The 24423-nt window shown below is 43.0% G+C and overlaps 1 protein-coding gene across 2 annotated transcripts in view; it reads left to right on the top strand.

Annotated features, from left to right (window-relative positions):
* The window catches only part of TEKT1 (tektin 1), a 44351-nt gene that overhangs the window by 17771 nt on the left and 2157 nt on the right, over nt 1–24423 (top strand). Inside the window, exons 6-8 of one of the 2 annotated variants that reach the window (XM_054536086.2) lie at nt 1087–1309; nt 13205–13401; nt 13913–14122. In XM_054536086.2, the coding sequence (XP_054392061.2) occupies nt 1087–1309; nt 13205–13401; nt 13913–14120 (628 nt within the window). In that variant the 3' untranslated portion in view covers nt 14121–14122. Of the gene's footprint in view, nt 1–1086; nt 1310–13204; nt 13402–13912; nt 14167–24423 lie in introns of those variants that run through there. The other variant, XM_002826928.5, reaches the window with a different exon arrangement.

The raw sequence follows: 24423 nt of genomic DNA, 5'->3' as shown, positions 1-24423 counted from the left end.
CGGGGTTGCAATCCATCTGAAGGCTTGACCCAGGTGGGGTCCAATTCCAAGCTGATTGTGGGTGATGGTGGGCCTTGGTTCCTTGCCTTGTGAATTTCACCATGGGGATGTCCCATGACACGGCAACTGGTTTCTCCCATAATGAGTGATCCGAGAGAGAGAGAGAGGAAGAGAGAGAGGGAGAGAGAGAGAGAGAGAGACAGAGAGAGAACCGATGACAGAAGCCACAGTCTTTTTTATATCCTAGTCCCAGAAGTGACATCCTTCTATTTGTGAGGAGCAAGTCAATAAATTCATCCCATACTCAAGGTGAGGGGATTACACAAAGGCATGAACACCAGGAGGGGGGATCACTAAGGGCTATCTCAGAGGCTGCCTCTAATCACAAACTGAACAAAGCCTCATATCACCACCAGGTGAAGAAAGAAAACATTATCACCATCCCTATCATCCTGTCCTCTTCTAATCAATAGTCCCTCCCTCCATCCTGAAGGTAACAACTTTCCTGACTTGTAATAGGATGGTTTTGCCTGCTTTTCATTAAACAGCATTATATACTAGATATATGTGTGTGTGTGTGTGTGTGTCTGGTTTCTTCCAATTAACATTATTTTGAAGTTCATCAGTGTCATTCCAGAAGACAGTTCCTCTTCAAATGAGTAATTTATTCACTTGTTTATTTAAATCTGTATAGATGGATGGTTTCTATTTTATTCAGTGTAATCTATTACATTAGTATTTATTTTGATGCTCAAATTATCTCTAGCTGAGCAATCTCACCCAAGTTACTTCATTTTTCTGAGCTCAGTTTCCCTCATTTGTAAAATGGGGATTAGAAAAGTTAGCTCACTTGGCCATCATGAGGATTAAATGAGATAATGTCTATAAGGTGCCAGCCCAATGCCAGAGTAGGGAGGTTGCCCAAAGTGACAGCTATTGATACTGACAGACCACTATTTGCTCTGCCTAGAGATAGAGTAACGTTCTAGGTGCTTCTGATGAGAGGAAGGTGTAGCTCATCCCACTCTCCCAACCCCCTTCCCCACCCCAAGTATGCTGTGAATGAAAGCGTGGGGTCTGTTTCAGCTCCGTGAGTCTGGAAGACTGGTTGGACTTCTCCAGCACCAACGTGGAGAAGGCTGACAAGCAGCGGAACAACTCCCTGACGCTGAAAGCCCTGGTGGATCAAATCCTGTCCCAGACAGCCAATGATCTGCGCAAGCAGTGTGATGTGTTGGACACGGCATTCAAGAATGGGCTGAAGGATACAAAGGATGCCAGGGACAAGCTGGCTGATCATCTGGCCAAGGTGAGGTCCCTTGAGGGAGCATGGAAGAAGAGCAGATTCAGGAGCTTTCACCATGGAAAACAAGAATGCCCCCGGGCCAGACCGCTAGACTTCTGGGCTTGGGATATTGGGTTAACTTGTGGGTAAGGGTCATTCATATCTCTCCAGCTTAGCAGCAGGCTTTGCATTTTTGGGGACTGGAGTGGGACTTTGCCCCACTCTGGGCCTCCATTGTCACTCACTGCTACAGAGAACTGAAATGCAGAGAACAGAACCCTGAGGCAGGAGACGGGAGGCTTAGGGGCTGGCTGCAGCTTTGTGCCTGGCTGTCTTCCCACTCCAGTTGCCATTCCTCCGTATGTGAAATACGGAAATGGACTACATGCTCTCACGTGTCCTTTAGGACTCTGAAGTTACAGGAGTTGATGCAGCCAGTTTTTCCAAACACGGTTGGAGTTTTAGGACTCTAGCTGGTCATTTCTCCTTGTTATCCAGTGTTGTGCTGGTAAACTGGCTCTCAGAGGGTGTTTTAGTCCACTTTCACACCACTGTAAAGAGCTACCCAAGACTGGGTAATTTATAAAGGAAAGAGGTTTAATTGACTCACAGTTCCACATGGCTGGGGAGGCCTCAGGAAACTTACAGTCATGGCAGAAGGTGAAGGAGAAGCCAGCACCTTCTTCACAAGGCGGCAGGAGACAAAAAGTGCAGGGGAAACTGCCACTTTTAGAACTATTAGATCTCATGAGAACTCCCTCACTATCATGAGAACAGCATGGGGGAAGCTGCCCCCATGATCCAATTACCTCCCACCAGATTCCTCCCTCAACATGTGGGGATTACAATGCAAGATGAGATTTGGGTGGGGACACAGAGCCAAACCATATCAGAGAGGGTTAGTATTTGTACTGCAAATACTAAAGTGGGAGCATTTTTACTACAGATATTGGCAAATTCTACAGATTAGGGTCCTTCCTGTAGAATCTGTCGATATCTGTAGTACAAATACTCCCACATTGGTGGATTTCAAGCTACTCATTTCAGCAGGCCACTGTCAGCCCACCCTACACTTTACTGCTGGTGAAGCTGAAACAGAGAGGAGAAGGGCCCCAAGGTGGCAGGGTGGGAGTGGAGCCCAGGCCTTCTCAGCCCCTGAATCTCTGTCCTGTTGCCACATCCTGAACATTCCCTCCCACAGCTCAGAGTCCAGTTGTGGACAAGATTTATTTCTGTGATGTGCAGGAGAAACCAGAGTATTATCGAGGGTGAAACTGCAATGTTCAGCAAACGGAGAGGTAGACGAGCCTAGTGGAAATGGGTAGACATCAGAGCCAGACATCCTGGGTTTGAATTGTGGCTTCAACACTTGCTGTGTGACCTTAGGGAGACCCTGAAGCCCCGTGTTCCTTAGTTTCCTCCTTGATAAAATGGGGAGAAACAACAGTCTTCCCCAGCCAGAGTTAAGTTAGACAACTCATATAAAATATTTAGAACAGTGCCTGGCAAGTATACATTTCACACACACACACACACACACACGCACTGCATATATGATTAACATATAATATCATACATATAAATAATAAAAATAGTTGATTGATGATGATGATGATGATGATAGCCAAGGAATAATCCAGAGACTTCCTGGTGGAATAAGAACCTAGTATAGGCCTTGAAAGATGGATCTGAGATAGGACAGAAGTGAGGATGGGAGAGCACTGAGAAGAGAAGAGAGGAAGAGAAGAGGCTAAGGAGCATAAACAAAGACATACTGGTAATAAAACAATAAAATAAGATGTCACGGCCAGGTGCGGTAGCTCACGCCTGTAATCCCAGCACTTTGGGAGGCCAAGGTGGGTGGATCACCTGAGAGGTCAGGAGTTCATGACTAGCCCGGGCAACAGGGTGAAACCCTGTCTCTACTAAAAATAGAAAAAATTAGCCTGGTGTAGTGGTGGGCGCCTGTAATCACAGCTACTCAGGAGGCTGAGGCAGGAGAATCTCTTGAACCTGGGAGACGGAGGTTGCAGTGAGCTGAGATTGCACCATTGTGCTCCAGCCTGGGCAACAAGAGCAAAACTCCATCTCAAAAAAAAAAAAAATACATAAAAATAAAATAGTAAGATGTCACTGTATGGTGATACATGGTTGGAAAACTGTCAAGTTATAAACATGTCACTGTGATTTATAGTGCTCTGGGCAACAGTGCAAAGCCATGAGAACATCACATACAGTGTGTCACCATGACTTAATTCTGCCATGGTAGTTCAGAAGCAATAATAAATAAATGAATAAGCATGGCTGTGTTTCAACACAGCTTTATTTATGGGCATTAAAAATATAATTTTATGTAATTTTCACATGATGATATTCTGCTTTTATTTTTCTCCCCAACCATTTAAAAATTTAAAAATCCCTAAGACAATGAAAAGACAAACCACACACTGGGAGAAAATATTTGCAAAATACATATCTGATAAAGGACTGTTATCCGAAATATACAAAGAACTCTTAAAATTCAACAATGGGAAAACAGACCAACTAAAAAATGAACAAAAGATCTAAACAGACACCTCACCAATACAGATATACAGAGGGCAAGTAAGCATACAAAAAGATGCTCAACATCCTATGTCATTAGGGAATTGCAAATTAAAACAACAACACCTCGGCACCTACAGAAAATCCAAAGCACTGACACCCCCAAATGCTGGTGAGGATGTGGAGCAACAGGAACTCTCATTCATTGCTGAATGCAATGAATTCATTGAGAATGCAAAATGGTACAGCCCCTTTGGAAGACAGTGTGGCAGTTTCTTACAAGGCTAAACATATACTCTTAGGATTCAGCAATCTCCTTCCTTGGTATTTACCCAGATGGGCTGAAAACTTAACGTTCATACAAAAATCTGCGTGTGAATGTCTATAGCAGCTTTATTCATGATTGCCAAAACTTGCAAGCAGCTAAGATAGGTGAATGGATGGATAAACTGTGGTACATCCAGACAATGAAATATTATTCAGCACTAAAAAGGCGTGAGCTATCAAGCCATGAAAAGACATAGAGGAACTTTAAATGCATATTGCTAAGTGAAAGAAGCCGATGTGAAACTCATACTGTAGGATATGAATCATAATTCCAACTATATGACATCCTAGAAAAGACAAAACTATGGAGATGAAAAAGATCAATGGTTGTCAGGGGTTTGGGTGGGTGGAAGAAGGAAGGAAGGATCAATGGGAGCAGCCCAGGGGTGTTCTAGGGCAGCAAAACATATTCTGTATGATATTGTAAAGGTGGATACATGTAGTTATACATCTGTCAAAACCCATAAAATCGGCCGGGCGTGGTGGCTCACGCCTGTAATCCTAGCACTTTGGGAGGCTGAGGCAGGTGGATCACCTGAGGTCAGAGGTTCAAGACCAGCCTGGCCAACACAGCAAAACCCTGTCTCTACTAAAAATACAAAAATTAGCTGGCTGTGGTGGCGCCTGCCTGTAATCCCAGCTATTTGGGAGGCTAAGGCAGGAGAATCGCTTGAACTTAGGAGGCAGAGGTTGCAGTGAGCTGAGATCATGCCATTGCTATCCAGCCTGGGTGACAGAGTAAGACTCCATAAAAAACAAAAGCAAACAAACAAACAAACAAAACTCATAGAATGTACAACACAAAGAGTGAACCCTAATGTAAATTGTGGACTTTAGTTAATAATAATATATCAATATTGGCTCATCAATTGTATTAATAACAAATGTACCACACTAATGGAAGATGCTAATAATAAGGAAAACCTAGGTAGAGGGGAGAAAGCATATGGGAACTCTACTTTCTGCTCAATTTTTCTTTAAACCTAAAATGGCTCTAAAAAAATTGAAGACTATTACTTAAAAAAAAATTCTTATTTCACAGTCTGTACAAAAACAGGTTGCAGACTGGATTTAGTTTGTAGGCCATAGTTTGCTGATTCTTGATCTCACTCATAGCAGTAGTAGTTTTATTATAAGTGTATTGTTATCTATGTATTTTGGATGATTAAGGTATTTGTAAAATTTAAGAGATTTGGCCTGTTTTTTAAAAATTTCTTTAAAATATATAATTAAATAATTGTTTTAGCCTTATGATTTTAGTTGAAACTTTAAATTTGAAGATAGCATTAGAATATTTAAGAAAATTTAAAGCATCATCTTTTTTTACTAATTTATTAGATTGACAAATCTATTTAAGAACTCCAGAAGGTCTTATTTGTTAAGATAATTCAAATAGGGGTGGAGCCAAGATGGCCGAATAGGAACAGCTCCAGTCTACAGCTCCCAGCGTGAGTGATGCAGAAGACGGGTGATTTCTGTGTTTCCAACTGAGGTACCGGGTTCATCTCACTGGGGAGTGTTGGAAAGTGGGTGCAGGACAGTGGGTGCAGTGCACCGAGCGTGAGCCAAAGCAGGGCGAGGCATTGCCTCACCCGGGAAGCGCAAGGGGTCAGGGAATTCCCTTTCCTAGTGAAAGAAAGGGGTGACAGACGGCACCTGGAAAATCAGGTCACTTCCACCCTAATACACGCTTTTCCAATGGTCTTAGCAAACGGCACACCAGGAGATTATATCCCGCGCCTGGCTCGGAGGGTCCTACACCCACGGAGCCTCGCTCACTGCTAGCACAGCAGTCTGAGATCAAACTGAAAGGTGGCAGCCAGGCTGGGGGAGGGGCGCCTGTCTTTGCCATTGCCCAGGCTTCAGTAGGTAAACAAAGCAGCCATGAAGCTCGAACTGGGTGGAGCCCACTGCAGCTCAAGGAGGCCTGCCTGCCTCTGTAGACTCCAACTCTGGGGGCAGGGCATTGCCAAACAAAAGGCAGTAGAATCCTCTGCAGACTTAAATGTCCCTGTCTGACAGCATTGAAGAGAGTAGTAGTGGTTCTCCCAGCACACAGCTGGAGATCTGAGTACGGACAGACTGCCTCCTCAAGTGGGTCCCTGACCCCCGAGTAGCCTAACTGGGAGGCACCCCCCAGTAGGGGCAGACTGACACCTCATGCGGCCGGGTACTCCTCTGAGACAAAACTTCCAGAGGAACGATCAGGCAGCAACATTTGCTGTTCACCAATATCCGCTGTTCTGCAGCCTCTGCTGCTGACACCCAGGCAAACAGGGTCTGCAGTGGACCTCCAGCAAACTCCAACAGAACTGCAGCTGAGGGTCCTGACTGTTAGAAGGAAAACTAACAGAAAGGACATCCACACCAAAACCCCATCTGTACGTCACCATTATCAAAGACCAAAGGTAGATAAAACCACAAAGATGGGGAAAAAAACAGAGCAGAAAAACTGGAAACTCTAAAAATCAGAGCACCTCTCCTCCAAAGGAATGCAGCTTCTCACCAGCAACGGAACAAAGCTGGATGGAGAATGACTTTGACAAGTTGAGAGAAGAAGGCTTCAGATGATCAAACTACTCTGAGCTAAAGGAGGAAGTTGGAACCCATGGCAAAGAAGTTAAAAACCTTGAAAAAAAATTAGACGAATGGCTAACTAGAATAACCAATGCAGAGAAGTCCTTAAAGGACCTGATGGAGCTGAAAACCAAGGCACGAGAACTACGTGATGAATGCACAAGCCTCAGTACCCGATTCGATCAACTGGAAGAAAGGGTATCAGTGATGGAAGATCAAATGAATGAAATGAAGCAAGAAGAGAAGTTTAGAGCAAAAAGCATAAAAAGAAATGAACAAAGCCTCCAAGAAATATGGGACTATGTGAAAAGACCAAATCTACGTCTTATTGGTGTACCTGAAAGTGACGGGGAGAATGGAACCAAGTTGGAAAACACTCTGCAGGATATTATCCAGGAGAACTTCCCAAATCTAGCAAGGCAGGCCAACATTCACATTCAGGAAATACAGAGAACGCCACAAAGATACTCCTCGAGAAGAGCAACTCCAAGACACATAATTGTCAGATTCACCAAAGTTGTAATGAAGGAAAAAATGTTAAGGGCAGCCAGAGAGAAAGGTCGGGTTACCCACAAAGGGAAGCCCATCAGACTAACAGCTGATCTCTCGGCAGAAACTCTACAAGCCAGAAGAGAGTGGGGGCCAATATTCAACATTCTTAAAGAAAAGGATTTTCAACCCAGAATTTCATATCCAGCCAAACTGAGCTTCATAAGTGAAGGAGAAATAAAATCCTTTACAGACAAGCAAATGCTGAGAGATTTTGTCACCACCAGGCCTGCCTTGCAAGAGCTCCTGAAGGAAGCACTAAACATGGAAAGGAACAACCAGTACCAGCCACTGCAAAAACATGCCAAATTGTAAAGACCATCGAGGCTAGGAAGAAACTGCATCAACTAACAAGCAAAATAACCAGCTAACATCATAATGACAGGATCAAATTTACACATAACAATATTAACCTTAAATGTAAATGGGCTAAATGCTCCAATTAAAAGACACAGACTGGCAAATTGGATAAAGACTCAAGACCCATCAGTGTGCTGTATTCAGGAGACCCATCTCACGTGCAGAGACACACATAGGCTCAAAATAAAGGGATGGAGGAAGATCTACCAAGCAAATGGAAAACAAAAAAAGGCAGGGGTTGCAATCCTAGTCTCAGATAAAACAGACTTTAAACCAACAAAGATCAAAAGAGACAAAGAAGGCCATTACATAATGGTAAAGGGATCAATTCAACAAGAAGAGCTAACTATCCTAAATATATATGCACCCAATACAGGAGCACCCAGATTCATAAAGCAAGTCCTTAGAGACCTACAAAGAGACTTAGACTTCCACACAATAATAATGGGAGATTTTAACACCCCACTGTCAACATTAGACAGAACAACGAGACAGAAAGTTAACAAGGATATCCAGGAATTGAACTCAGCTCTGCACCAAGCGGACCTAATAGACATCTACAGAACTCTTCATCCCAAATCAACAGAATATACATTCTTCTCAGCACCACACCACACTTATTCCAAAATTGACCACATAGTTGGAAGTAAAGCACTCCTCAGCAAATGTAAAAGAACAGAAATTATAACAAACTGTCTCTCAGACCACAGTGCAATCAAACTAGAACTCAGGATTAAGAAACTCACTCAAAACCACTCAACTACATGGAAACTGAACAACCTGCTCCTGAATGACTACTGGTTACATAACGAAATGAAGGCAGAAATAAAGATGTTCTTTGAAACCAACGAGAACAAAGACACAACATACCAGAATCTCTGGGACACATTCAAAGCAGTGGGTAGAGGGAAATTTATAGCATTAAATGCCCACAAGAGAAAGCAGGAAAGATCTAAAATTGACACCCTAACATCACAATAGAAAGAACTAGAGAAGCAAGAGCAAACACATTCCAAAGCTAGCAGAAGGCAAGAAATAACTAAGAACAGAGCAGAACTGAAGGAAATAGAGACACAAAAAACCCTTCAAAAAATCAATGAATCCAGGAGCTGATTTTTTGGAAAGATCAACAAAATTGATAGTCCGCTAGCAAGATTAATAAAGAAGAAAAGAGAGAAGAATCTAATAGACACAATAAAAAATGATAAAGGGGATATCATCACTGATCCCACAGAAATACAAACTACCATCAGAGAATACTATAAACACCTCTATGCAAATAAACTAGAAAATCTAGAAGAAATGGATAAATTCCTCGACACATACACCCTCCCAAGACTAAACCAGGAAGAAGTTGAATCTCTGAATAGACCAATAACAGGCTCCGAAATTGAGGCAATAATTAACAGTTTACCAACCAAAAAAGTCCAAGACCAGATGGATTCACAGCCAAATTCTACCAGAGGTACAAGGAGGAGCTGGTACCATTCTTTCTGAAACTATTCCAATCAATAGCAAAAGAGGGAATCCTCCCTAACTAATTTTATGAGGCCAACATCATCCTGATACCAAAGCCTGGCAGAGACACAACAAAAAAAAGAGAATTTTAGACCTATATCCCTGATGAACATCGATGCAAAAATCCTCAATAAAATACTGGCAAACCGAATCCAGCAGCACATCAAAAAGCTTATCCACCATGATCAAGTGGGCTTCATCCCTGGGATGCAAGGCTGGTTGAAGATATGCAAATCAATAAACATAATCCAGCATATAAACAGAACCAATGACAAAAACCATACAATTATCTCAATAGATGCAGAAAAGGCCTTTGACAAAATTCAACAACCCTTCATGCTAAAAACTCTCAATAAATTAGGTATTGATGCGACATATCTCAAAATAATAAGAGCTATCTATGACAAACCCACAGCCAATATCATACTGAATGGGCAAAAACTGGAAGCATTCCCTTTGAAAACTGGCACAAGACAGGGATGCCCTCTCTCACCACTCATATTCAACATAGTGTTGGAAGTTTTGGCCAGGGCACTCAGGCAGGAGAAGGAAATCAAGGGTATTCAATTAGGAAAAGAGGAAGTCAAATTGTCCCTGTTTGCAGATGACATGATTGTATATCTCGAAAACTCCATCATCTCAGCCCAAAATCTCCTTAAGCTGATAGGCAACTTCAGCAAAGTCTCAGGATACAAAATCAATGTACAAAAATCACAAGCATTCTTATACACCAATAACAGACAGAGAGCTAAATCATGAGTGAACTCCCATTCACAATTGCTTCAAAGAGAATAAAATACCTAGGAATCCAACTTACAAGGAATGTGAAGGGCCTCTTCAAGGAGAACTACAAACCACTGCTCAATGAAATAAAAGAGGATACAAACAAATGGAAGAACATTCCATGATCATAGGTAGGAAGAATCAATATCGTGAAAATGGCCATACTGCCCAAGGTAATTGATAGATTCAATGCCGTCCCCATGAAGCTACCAATGACTTTCTTCACAGAATTTGAAAAAACTACTTTAAAGTTCATATGGAACCAAAAAAGAGCCTGCATTGCCAAGTCAATCCTAAGCCAAAAGAACAAAGCTGGAGGCATCATGCTACCTGACTTCAAACTATACTACAAGGCTACAGTAACCAAAACAGCATGGTACTCGTACCAAAACAGAGATATAGACCAATGGTACAGAACAGAGCCCTCAGAAATAATGCCGCATATCTACAACCATCTGATCTTTGACAAACCTGACAAAAACAAGAAATGGGGAAAGGATTCCCTATTTAATAAATAGTGCTGGGAAAACTGGCTAGCCACATGTAGAAAGCTGAAACTGGATCCCTTCCTTACACCTTATACAAAAATTAATTCAAGATGGATTAAAGACTTACATATTAGACCTAAAACCATACAAACCCTAGAAGAAAACCTAGACGATACCATTCAGGACATAGGCATGGGCGAGGACTTCATGTCTAAAACAGCAAAAGCAATGGCAACAAAAGCCAGAATTGACAAATGGGATCTAATTAAACTAAAGAGCTTCTGCACAGCAAAAGAAACTACCATCAGAGTGAACAGGCAACCTACAGAATAGGAGAAAACTTTTGCAATCTACTCATCTGACAAAGGGCTACTATCCAGAATCTACAATGAACTCCAACAAATTTACAAGAAAAAAACAAACAACCCCATCAACAAGTGGGCAAAGGATATGAACAGACAGGTCTCAAAAGAAGACATTTATGCAGCCAAAAGACACATGAAAAAATGCTCACCATCACTGGCCATCAGAGAAATGCAAATGAAAATCACAATGAGATACCATCTCATACCAGTTAGAATGGTGATCATTAAAAAGTCAGGAAACAACAGGTGCTGGAGAGGATGTGGAGAAATAGGAACACTTTTATACTGTTGGTGGGACTGTAAACTAGTTCAACCATTGTGGAAGTCAGTGTGGCGATTCCTCAGGGATCTAGAACTAGAAATACCATTTGACACAGCAATCCCATTGCTGGGTATATACCCAAAGGATTATAAATCATGCTGCTATAAAGACACATGCACACGTATGTTTATTGCGGCACTATTCACAATAGCAAAGACTTGGAACCAACCCAAATGTCCAACAACGATAGACTGGATTAAGAAAATGTGGCACATATACACCATGGAATACTATGCAGCCATAAAAATGATGAGTTCATGTCCTTTGCAGGGACATGGATGAAGCTGGAAACCATCATTCTCAGCAAACTATCGCAAGGACAAAGAAACAAACACCGCATGTTCTCACTCATATGTGGGAATTGAACAATGAGAACACATGGACACAGGAAGGGGAACATCACACACCGGGGCCTGTTGTGGGGTGGGGGGAGGGGGGAGGGATCCATTTGGAGATATACCTAATGTTAAATGACGAGTTAATGGGTGCAGCACACCAACATGGCACATGTATACATATGTAACTAACCTGCACGTTGTGCACATGTACCCTAAAACTTAAAGTATAATAAAAAATAAATAAAATTCCAGGCCAAAAAAAAAAAAGATAATTCAAATATTTTAAAAAGTTATATATCAAATTTATAAATGCTGCTTTAAATAAATATTCAAAGGACTTTAAGTAAGTTTGAAGTAGGAGCAATTATTAGTCAAAAGCAGCTTAAAGTAATTGCTAATATCTGCTAAATTTAAAAATAGTATATCTGTGAACTGGACTTATGAAAACCTTAAGAAGTGTTTAAAAAGAAGCTTAAGAAAGCCAAGTGCAATTTCTGGACCTCGTTGGGATGTAATTTGGACAAACCAACTCTACCAAAATATATGGAACAATTGGTGAAATCTGATCACTAAATATTATTCTAATAAGTCTTTTGTCTCTTTTTTGGTGTGATAAAGGTATTGTGGTTATATCAAAAGAAAAAAAAAGAATCCTATGCTTAGAAATACACACTCAAATATTTAAGTGAAATATTTAACTAAAAGGACATAATATCTGGGATTAGTTTTAAAATAACTAAGCTGATGGACAGGAGTAGAGATGAAGCAAGATTGGCCACATACTGCTCATTGCTGAAACTGATGATGAGTATGCGAGTTTCCTTAGTCTATCTACTTTTGTGTACATTGCAAAAGTAGATGTACAAGTTTAAAAAAAGCTTAATGAAGAAATACATTTTAAACCAGTTAAATATTAATTTTGTTAAAACCAAGTAACTTAAAAGTAGTCTTTTTCTTTTCTTTTTTTTTCTTTTTTTTCTGAGATGGAGTCTCACTCTTTCCCCCAGGCTGGAGTGCAGTAGCACGATCTCGGCTCACTGCAACTTCCGCCTCCCGGGTTCAAGCAATGCTCCTGCCTCAGCCTCCTGAGTAGTTGGGATTACAGGTGTGTGCCACCACGCTCGGCTAATTTTTGCATTTTTAGTAGAGTTGGGGTTTCACCGTGTTGGCAGGCTGGTCTCGAACTCCTGACTTCGTGATCCGCCCGCCTCAGCCTCCCAAAGTGCTGGGATTACAGGTGTGAGCCACCGCATCTGGCCTAAAAGTAGTCTTTTTCTGTGCATAAAGTCACTCACAAAAATAACAACCAAACTCAGACCTAACTGCTCCTTCTTTCCCCAGGCTTCCAGAGGACAGAGCTGGTGCTAGCAAGATAGGAATGGTGAGGAAATAGGCAGCTTTCTGCTCATGATACAAAGGTACCCTGTACCAAGGTGAGCAGGCGGCTTTGAGCAGTAGTGAGATCCCCACGCTGGCCAGGCCTTTGCTGAGGGCATTCTTCTGTGGGTAGATGGGGTGACAATGGCTCGTCCTGTCCCTTGAGTCCATAACGTTCTAAATTTTATGTGGCCTTGCCCACCAGCAATCACTGCTTTAGGGAAGAGAGATCAGACTCACTCTGGCATGCTGCTTAAGAAGAAATCTGAGGTTCCCTCTTCCTAACTTACATGATCACAACCCATCTGCTGTCAGCTGTTGAGTTTTGAGGAGCACAGCTTGGCCTCACCTACTCTAATCCTTTTTGTAAGGTCATGGAAGAGATTGCTTCCCAGGAGAAAAATATTACAGCTCTTGAAAAAGCCATCCTTGACCAAGAAGGGCCAGCCAAGGTGGCTCATACGCGCTTGGAGACCAGGACACACCGGCCGAACGTGGAGCTGTGTCGTGATGTTGTGCAGTATAGGCTAATGAAGGAGGTTCAAGAGATCACCCACAACGTTGCAAGGTAGGCTAGCAGCCAGTGGGCAGAGGGCCTTCGGGTCTCAATCCCAACCTGGGTATCAAGCACAGGCTAGATAGTGACCAGCAGGGTGAATGAAGCCGGCCTGCTCTGTAATGCTTGAGGAATGCCCCCTAGAGGGCAGTCTCCACCACCTCCCGCCAAAATTGTTGCCTTGGAGAAAATGGATCCCAATATTGAATGATTCTAAAGAAGCCCAAATTCAGATGTTTAGGTCAAATCTGCAGTTTTAAACATCAGCATTTCATAAGGTGTCTATGTCATGAATCTGGCCTGTGGCCGCCAAATTGAAATCTCTGTCTTTTTTTTTTTTCATGGCCTTTTCAATATGCATTTTATTCTAAAATTTGGGAGATCTCTGCCTTCATGAGGAGAGAGGAAGGGGAAGAGCACATATCAATTTGGCTCCTGCACTGAACACTGGGGAACATTCTTTCCCTTGAAAAAGTAATGCATAGAGAGAAATTATTCTCTTCTGTTCTTCCCTTTCTCCTAGATTAAAGGAAACTTTAGCCCAAGCTCAGGCAGAGCTGAAAGGGCTGTATCGCAGACAGCTTGCCCTGCAGGAGGAGATCCAGGTCAAAGAGAACACCATTTATATCGATGAAGTGCTGTGTATGCAGATGAGGAAATCCATCCCACTTCGGAATGGGGAAGACCATGGGGTCTGGGCCGGGGGCCTCCGCCCTGATGCTGTCTGCTAATAGTAGGGCAAGTTCCAATTCTCATTAAACCACATCGTAAACAGTAGTTACAGTAGTACAGAGCTCTCATTTCAGGCTGGCGGGGCCTCTAGCCAGCCTGCTGCAACCTCTTGGCTGGCATTCCAAGCCTGCTCAGGGGGCTGATTTTGGGGCAAGTTTCTTTTCTTATGCTGGTGTGGTGTTTGCCTAACAATTCAACTCCGTATTTTAGCACAGGCCACTCTTACAATATCACAGGACTTGGGGCCCCAGGACAGGGTTTCAAGGCATTTCAGTTCAGATTCAATTCAATAAAGTAGTTGGGCTGGATCACCTATGTAGACCATGCCCCTCTTGCTCATGAGATGGGATGCTAACCTTTCTCTTGGCTCTCAAAATTTCTTTTCTCTAGAAAATAATGTGTTTTTTTTTCTCTTAAATACTCAAATAACATAAAGAAAAAGAAAAAAATTCCATTCATGCCATGGGTTCAAGTCAATGGTTAAGACTGTAGGTTCTGGAGTCTGCCATCTGAGTACAGGACCTCCAATAGTCTCTACTCACAGGGCTATGGGGGCGTTGAATGAGATCACCTCTGTAAAGGGCTTCATACTGAGCCTGTATCATGGGGCAGTGAGTGTTTAATGAATGTGAGCCACTGTGAGCAGTCCCACCCTATACCAACATAATTTCTGCACAATTGTACTCATGGCATAAACTCAATTTCAGGATTATTTTTTTCCTTCACTGCTAATTATTGCAAGCCTTTGTTCATGTTGCTAAATTGTCTTTATAATTATTTTAATGGTTACGTACCTCTTTACAAGTTTTCAGCAAGACTGTTTTATATACTTACTGTTTCTTTTCCAAAAAGAGTTCTACTTGTGGGAGGCTGCCTTCCGCTGAGCTGCAGCAGGTCAGAGATCTATGTGGGTGACTGTCAAAGGAAGACTTTTGCTGTGGGAAACTGCTCATTCGTTCCTTATTCCGCTAACATTGAAGGAACACTTTCCAAGGACGAGTCTTACCATCTCAGCACCCTCCCATGTGTGAAGCTGCTGCTACACTCTGCTAACATTTGGTTCCCTGATGCTTATGGGCACCTGATGGTGTGGGGCTCAGGAGACCTAGCTTCTAGTTCCAACACTGCCAGGAAAGTTTCTCTCCTTCCTTAGGGCCACCTGTAAAGTAAGGAATGGACTATATCATCCGGAACTCTTCCTATCCTTGCTGTTCCCTGAATCTGGCTGTCTAGCTGCACATATGGTGTCATAGGGCACAAAGATAATGCAGAGTGTGGGCCTAATTCCTGGGAGCTTTGCAATCTAGGTGCTCCTTGGTCCAGAGACTCTTTGCCATCAGAAAGGGATGTTCCCAATCTGGGATGGAGAAACCCCCTTTGAGGCCAAAAGCACTGGCTTAATTCTGTTAATTCTGATTTATGCTACCCCAGTGCTGAATGTATCCTCTCAGAGTGCTCAGCAAATACACAGCCCTTCCCATGCCCCAATCAAGGAGGGAGGCCCCTCTCTGCTCACTGGGAAGCCTCTGTGTGCTCTTCTGCTCTGGCTCGGAAGAGTCCAAATAGGCCTTCCCAGCTCACTGGGCAGATCTCAGAGTTTCTGCTAACTTAGCAGGGTTATGAGGTCTGTCCCAGAGGATGTGGCCAGCAGGGTGTGAAGACATTGCGCAAAATCCTTCCTTGTGAATACAGCTCTCAGAGGCAGCCAGCCTCAGTGGTGGATTCAGATCTCAGGCTCTGCAGGGAGATGTGATTCAGATCAGCTGGTGGATCAGTTCCACGGTCTACCCTGTGGTGTGATCCCCGCCAAGTTACTTAACTGCCCCGAGCTTCAGTTGCCTAATCTGTAAATAAGACTAATAAAGCCTAGATCGGCGAGATAACGTGTGGAAGACTCTCAACACAGTGTCTGGAACACGCTGCTTTTAAGGGAAATGTGATTTTGATTATGGTTGAGGCCATTTCTCAACATGTAGACACAAAATGCGGAAACATCTAAGATTTCAAGAAAGCAATGTTTTGTTAGTAAACTTGCTCATGCAATTCCTAGGTCTTATTGGGTATCAACGTGTTTCACAAATGAAATCTGGTCTTAGCCTGTGTTTCATGAAGGACATTTGCAATTAGCCTTTGTAGCTACAGATGAAGGCCACCCTGTTCCATACCCCTCTGACCCATCCAAACCAGATATCTTTTCAAAATAAAATACAACTTTCTTCTTAGATAGTACAAAATTTATTTTTAAATACCGTCACTTAAATTGGGAGTCATTTAAACTTGAATTTTCTTAACATAGAACAAAAGTTGAACGTGTCTATAATCCACATAATTAAAAGAAACACAGGAGCAAAGTTTCTGTCTGTTTCGTGGTTCATTTGGCAGTGATGAGTAGAAATTCTCCCGGGTAGCACAGGATTTGGCACGCTGGGAAAATCTCCGGAAGGTTGTTTTTCTCCCAGAGTACCCAATCTAGGTACTTCTCTGTTCTGTGGATTCTGTTGTCTGCCACTCACTGTAACCCAGAGAGTCCATGTCTTGTCATCTTTGCCTTCCACCACCACTCTAGCATGCTCTGGGGGGTGCCAGGGTTGGGAGTGACAAGGTCAGAACCACCCTCCCAGGGGAGCAGGATCATATTTGGGTAACAGTAATGAGTAACGGCATTAGAACCCACCTTTGTTTCCCATGCAGTGTGGGCTCCATTTAAATGTAGTTTCTCATTCATTCATGCCCAGCCCTGATTCTTTCATGAGTCAATTTTTCTGTGGCTTATGTAGGTATGACACAACCTCAGGCCATCCCAGATAGTTGACTGGTGGACAACAATAGTGATGACCTGTCACACTCATCTGTGATCCACAGTTCATAAAGTGACTTCTCGTATATTTTCTCACCAAATCTTTACAAAAACCTGAAGAGGCTGGTATGATTACTAGCTCCATTTTATAGATGGGATGCTGGCCTTTATGTCAGATACATGAGGGTTCAAATCCTGGCTCACTCTTCCTCTTACTGTGTGACCTAGGGTAAGTTGCTTAGCCTCTCTGTGCCTCTGTTCTGTTATCTTGGAGTCATGAGGCCTACACTGTCCTTGTGATCCACATAGCCCTTTTCTGGTGTAGCACTTTGCCATCCCAGGCTCTGGGATAGAGGAGGCTAGTGAGATTCTTGTGGTTTCCCATAAATATTCTTACAGCCTACTGTTGACAAGTGCAGATACCCAAAGCTACAAAACTAACAAGAAATTAATAGGAACACTGATGCTGGATTCTAAGCTCCCTGTCACAAGGAATAAAGTACCTGATCACAAGTCAAGCTGGTATCTCCCTCCCTCCGGGCAAAAGAGAGACCTATCCTCGCAGCTGCTTAGACCTGCTGGCTAACCCATTGGTCTCTTGCACAGAGTCCTCTGCTTGGGGGAGAGGAAGGAAAGGGGGAGTGGATGAAAAACACGAGGAATGGAGGGCTCCACCTCAGATACTAGTGTTGCAAAAGGAAACACACCAGGGCAGGGCTGGTGGCCATACAGTCAACAGTCTCGTGTAGTTAATTTATTTTTACAGGGCATATGTAGTATTGAGGCAAACCAAGTCTGACTTACAGAAAATAGCCCAAGGAAGGAAAATAGGGAGCTGGAAAGAAAAAAGTCTTTCAACTCTGCTTAATGAAGTGACGAACTGGCTCCCACGATCTCACTTTAAGTCCATTGACTAGAATTCTAGCTTCCAAAGGTCACTCTGCTACAGGGATCTAGTTTCTGTGGCCACCTGATAAGGATGAGCTAACCTTTAACTGAGACCAGATCTGAAATAAATTAGGTAAACATTCTTTGTTAATCACTGGCACTTGTGTTTTTCACAATGAGCTAACAGTGTTTAAGATCTGGCTTAAAGGCAACAATTTCCATGCTTGCAAAAGAGGCTCCACATTTTCTAGGCTTTGATGAGAACTTCGACATAAACGTCAAATACAGTTGCTGCATCCAAACTGATTCTGAGGCCTTGTAAAACCTGCCAAAATAATAGTTCCAGATCCATCCATAAATCAATGAAAACCATATTTAACAGAAAGAGAATAACCATATTTAGGAGAATCATCATATACAGTCTATCTAACGCCACTGCTAAAATATTGAGAATGAACCTGGTCCATAAGAAAGGTACTTGGAGGCCTGGTGTGGTGGCTCACGCCTGTAATCCCAGCACCTTGGGAGACCACGGTGGGCGGATCACCTGAGGTCAGGAGTTCGAGACCAGCCTGGCCAACATGGTGAAACACCGTCTCTACTAAAAAAAAAAAAAAAAAAATACAAAAATTATCCGGGTGTCGTGGTGGGTGCCTGTAATCCCAGCTACTCGGGAGGCTGAGACAGGAGAATTGCTTGAACCCAGGGGGCAGAGGTTGTAGTGAGCCGAGATCATACCACTGCACTCCAGCCTGGGCAACAAAGAGCAAAACTCCGTCTCAAAAAAAAATAAATAAATAAAATAAAATAAAGAAAGGCACTTGGTCACAATCAATTGTTCTATCTGCCGCTACCTGAAGACTAATATGTTTAATTCAGAAGACAATTTTCCAAGACTTTTTTTCTCTACATAAAATTTTTCTCAGCTAATTCTCCAAAGTTAGTGGTGTGATTTTTTATCCCTCCCAGTTGTTAATTTTATAATTGAAGAACCCCTTATATCACTGGTCCTTCTTGTGTGAAGATCCGGCACACAGAGTCAGCTGGGCTTTAAACTTGGGGGCTTCCACATCCTGGGAAAATGCCAACATCAGTCACTGTCTCAAACACCACCAGAAAACACTCCTGAGAGATCATCAGTTGAAAAAATGAATATTAGAAAAAGTTTTAAATCCCACATGCAATTTCTCAGGCAAGTAAACAGTTTATTCTTGCATGGTGGCATTAATGGTGTCGATGTTAAATGAAAGCCAGTTAGAAACCATAGGGTGTTATAGAACAATTAGGTACCTTAATCCATTGAAAGAAATAAGAGGAAAGTATAAACAGTCAAGTTCCTAGCTTATTGGCTCCTAAGATTCCTAATAGCCAGTGGGAGTGGAGAGGAAAGATTCCTCAGAGTGGACCCAGATCCTAGACTTATATTCCTAAGAGCATGAAAAGGAAATCTGCATCCTTGTTCTCACCAAGTCAATGGCATGTGGCCACTGGTCCAAATGCCACAGTAATGGCTTGATTTATTCTTTTCCCTGGATCATCCCCTGAAAACAGATTAATGTTCAAAATTACAGAACAGCTTAGCCATTTAGGTGTGATGTTAGCATTTGGTCACATATTTGCTTGGGTTGTTTCTGCCATAGGTAATCAACCCGATGGTATTAGAACCCAACTTTGATTCCCTTGCAGTCTGGGCTCCAGCTAAATGTAGTTTCTCATTCATTCGTGCCCAGCCCTGATTCCTTCATGAGTCAATTTTTCTGTGGCTTATGTAGGTATGACACAACCTCAGGCCATCCCAGATAATTGACTGATGGACAACAATAGTGATGACCTGTCACACTCAGCTGTGATCCACAGTTCATAAAGTGACTTCTTGTATATTTTCTCATCAAATCTTTACAAAAACCTGAAGAGGCTGGTATGATTACTAGCTCCATTTTATAGATGGGATGCTGGCCTTTATGTCAGATACATGAGGGTTCAAATCCTGGCTCACTCTTCCTCTTACTGTGTGACCTAGGGTAAGTTGCTTAGCCTCTCTGTGTCTCTGTTCTGTTATCTCAGAGTCATGAGGCCTACACTGTGATCCACATAGCCCTTTTCTGCTGTAGCACTTTGCCATCCCAGGCTCTGGGATAGAGGAGGCTAGTGAGATTCTTGGGCTTTCCAATTGACCAAGGCATGTCAGGGAAATTTCTTCCTCTTAGCAAGTGTAGATCCATCCCAAGGGCGCCTCTCTAGGCAGGGGTTTCTACGTATCAGATCAGCAGGTAACTGCCTAATTTAAGACTGAAGTTTTTGAAAGATCATTGTCAAGTTCCAAATCACCGTTTCCTAGAAAGCCTGAGTCAGCGTCTTGCCAGGATACCGCCTCTGCAACAGCACAGAGTGGGGGGCTGTGAAAGGAGAGGGTGAGATTCGAATTCCTGCTCTGCACAAAGTGGCTGTGAGGCTTCAGGGAAGTTACTTAACTTCTCTGATCTTCATTTTCTTGGTCTGTCAATCAGATGAAGAACATTCTTCTTGCCAGGATGTTGTGAAGATAAAATGAGTTATGGTATGTATAGTGCCTGATGTAGTGGGTTCCCATTAAATGGTACCCAGTTTCGTCTTAAATGAGTTAGTTTCCAATATTTTGAGAAAAAGCATCTGTGAACTAAGAATAAATATTGAAAAGTAGTACCAGGGCTTTAAAAAGTACAAATTAGTTCAGGCACGGTGGCTCATGCCTGCAATCCCAGCACTTTGGGAGGCCGAGGTGGGTGGATCACCTGGTGTCAGGAGTTTGAGACCAGCCTGGACAACATGGTAAAACCCCGTTTCTGCTAAAATTACAAAAATTAGCCAGGCATGGTGGCGGCTCCTGTAATCCCAGCTGCTCGCTAGGCTGAAGCAAGAGAATTGCTTGAACCCAGGAGACAGAGGTTGCAGTGAGCTGAGATCACGCCACTGCACTCTAGCCTGGGTGACAGAGTGAAACTCCGTCTCAAAAAAAGAAAAAAATAAAAAGTACAAATTACCTTTCTTTCTCCCCTTCTCTTCCTTCCTTCCTTCCTTTCTTGTTTCTTTCTTTCTTCCTTTCTTTCTTTCCCTCCCTCCCTCCCTTCCTCCCTTCCTTCCCTTCTTTCTTTCTCTCTCTCTCTCTCTCTCTCTCCTTCCTTCCTTCCTTCCTTCCTTCCTTCCTTCCTTCCTTCCTTCCTTCCTTCCTTCCTTCCTTTCTTTCTTTCTTTCTTTCTTTCTTTCTTTCTTTCTTTCTTTCTCTTTTGACAGAATCTTGCTCTGTCACCCAATCTGGAGTTCAGAAGTGTGATCAGGGCTCACAGCCTCATGAGTAGCTGGGACCACAGAAAAGTACAAATTTCAAAATAATATATCCCACATTTATTGAGCACCTATCATGTAGCAGGCGTAGTGCGTAGTGGGGAGGGAGATGAAGCGACAATAACCATGATAGCTGTGAGAACAGCCTTGGGGATCAGGAACAACTTCCTGGAAGAGGAGCCGCCTAAACTGAGACAGGAAGGATGACGATGAGCCTGTCTGAAACAGCCATTACCAATTGGCGAGCACCTGTTATGGAACATGAACAGAAATTCGGTAGCCGAGGAAAAAGGTAGGAAGGACATTCCAGGAAGATGGGAAGGAAGAAACCGATGCTTGAAAGAGCAGGGTGCTTTTAGGCAAGTGTAGATGGGGCTGAGGGCTGGAGGCTGGGCAGAGATTGGACCTGGAGGCCTGAAGGCAATGTAGGAGGCCCCGCAATCCAGGTAGACATAAGAGAGACTGAATTAAGACATGAATATAGAAATAGTGAAGAAGGGACAGAGTCCAGAAATGTCTAGGGGCTAAGTGGCTTGGAGACTGATTTGTCATACAGGGCGAGGGACAGGGAGGGATCTAGGGTGGCTCCCAGGTTTCTGGCTTGAGTAGCAGGGCGAGTGGAATGCTGAGAGGGAATGTAGGAGAAGGAGGGCTTCTAAAATGAGGGTGAAGGCCGGGCACGGTGGCTCATGCCTGTAATCCTAGCACTTTGGGAGGCTGAAGTGGATGGATCACCTGAGATCAGGAGTTCGAGACCAGCCTGGCCAACATGGTGAAACCCCATCTCTACTAAAAATACAAAAATTAGCCAGACGTGGTGGCGGGTGCCTATGATCTCAGCTACTCAGGAGGCTGAGGCAAGAGAATCGCTTGAAGCTGGGAGGTAGAGGTTGCAGTGAGCTGAGATAGTGCCACTGCACTCCAACCTGGGCAATAGAGCAAGACTCTTGTCTTAAAAAATAATAATAAAATAAAATAAGGGTGAGGTTGGGAGAGCAAAGGAGGCAAGCTCTCTCACTAAGTATGAGGAGCCTGTGGGAGGAGAGAGGTCTGGCTGTAGCAAGAGGGCTGGAAGACATCTGCAGACAGGTGGTGGTAGAAGCTGTGTAGGGGCTGACCCCTGAGAAGCACCAACACTCTCAGGTTGAGCGAGACATCCCAGGGGCTGGAGGAAGCCAGGACAGCATGGCTGTCATGGGTGCCACTTTTTGAGGCACTGGGTCAGCAGGTCGAAGGCTCCAGAGAGTCAGCTAAGAAAGGAAAAGCATCCTCTAGATTTGGCAATTAGGCAGCCACCAATGACACTTTGCCAAAAGCAATTCCAAAAGAGTATTGGAGGAAGAAGTCAAGAAATGTAGAGGCTTATTTTTGTTTTACCTATTGTTTATTTGTATTAGACATGGGGTCTCGCTCTGTTGCTCAGGCTGGAGTGCAGTGGTGTGACAGAGGCTTAAAGATGCTTATCTTTTCATATACTTCACCCACTTTTTGATGGGGTTGTTTGTTTTTTTCTTGTAAATTTGTTGGAGTTCTTTGTAGATTCTGCATATTAGTCTTTTGTCAGATGAGTAGGCTGCAAAAATTTTCTCCCGTTCTGTAGGTTGTCTGTTCACTCTGATGGTAGTTTCTTTTGCTGTGCAGAAGCTCTTTAGTTTAATTAGATCTCATTTGTCAATTTTGGCTTTTGTTGCCATTGCTTTTGGTGTTTTAGACATGAAGTCCTTGTCCATGCCTATGTCCTGGATGGTATTGCCTAGGTTTTCTTCTATGGTTTTTATGGTTTTAGGTCTAACATTTAAGTCTTTAATCCATCCTAAATGACGAGTTAATGGGTGCAGCACACCAACATGGCGCATGTATACATATGTAACAAACCTGCAGGTTGTGCACATGTACCCTAAAACTTAAAGTATAATAATAAAAAAAAATACTTCCCATTGCCTGCCATATATCATAAATGGCATTTAAAAGGACAATCTCAATTAGTTTCACAAACTCTTTATTGGAGGGAGTTAGCATTTCTCGAATTTGTTGGGATGGTTAAAATTAAGGAAAGGATAGCTTTCTGTTGCCATGGAGATTAACATGTCAGTAACAAGCCATATTGACGGGTGCCTGTTGCTCAAGCTGGTACAGACCCTCGTTCCCTCATCATCTCTGGATACCATGGGAAATCCTCAGTATTTTGGAGTCCTTGAGGTCTGTTTGTGAATAAATGCCACCTGTGAGTGCTATGTGGTGGATGGTGAGTCTATAATAGTTGCAAATCCTTTGTCTGACAATGTCACCAACACTTCTCACTTCTGAAAACCTCAGCTAAGCAAAAATATGGGCACAGCACACAAGAGGCAAGACAAACAAAATCTGAAATGTCACTTGTTAAAAGTGTTCTGAGATTTTATTAATTTATATCTATTGAAAAACAGAACTCTATGCCACTGCATGCACAAAACCCTCAAAGGACCAGAAGTAATACAACGTCTATGGCATGGGCTCAGGAATTTATTATTATCATCGATCCTCTCTTCCAACCATGCTCTTCACTTAATAGAATTACGGTACAACAGACCCCAAATCCTCTTGCTGTGGGGATAATAGGTAGGAATTAAGAGCAGAGCTCTGGAATTAGATTGGGTTTGACACTCCCTTCCAGAACTTCCTAAATGTGTGACCGGGGCAGGTTAGACTTGCCAATCCTTCAGGATCCCTGTAAAAGAGGGATAACAGTAGTCTCTGCTTTCTAGAGCTGTGTGAGGATTAAATGAAACTAGGTGAATTTATGTCTAGCATATAAACACTCAACCAGTGATCACTTTAATATCTGTCAAGACAAGCTGGGTGGAGGAAGGGAGAGGGAATGGGTTCTTCTCATTTTGTTGTTTGGGTGGAAGAAAGAGTCTTGGGTTCTAAATCTGGAGACTTTGGTATTAGTTCTGCCACAAACTAGCTGTATGACTCGGGGTAAGTTAACTTCGTTAGAGCCTGTTCCTTCATATATCAAACAAGAAAAAAGCCAACACGGGCCAGGTGTGTGTGTTGCAATGCACGTAATTAATTTTTTTCTTCATTTACACACAAAGAAGCTGAAACTCAGGGAGGTTAAATTCTTGCCCCAAGGCACAAGACAAGTTCATGGCAGGCCAGTACTCACCCGGACACCTGGCTCCAAAAGCCAGGTTTGGGGCCATCAAACTTGGCCATTCACATCTATGTTCAACATCACAGACCCGGTCTCAGCATATTTGTGGAAAAATAAAGGAGACACAGGAAAAACAGAGGCAGGAGATTTGAGTCCA

This window comes from Pongo abelii, chromosome 19, assembly GCF_028885655.2.
Source record: "Pongo abelii isolate AG06213 chromosome 19, NHGRI_mPonAbe1-v2.0_pri, whole genome shotgun sequence".
In the NCBI taxonomy this organism is placed as follows: domain Eukaryota; kingdom Metazoa; phylum Chordata; class Mammalia; order Primates; family Hominidae; genus Pongo; species Pongo abelii.
Note: the sequence above shows the minus strand (reverse complement) of the source record. Positions and strands in the feature narration are given on the sequence as shown.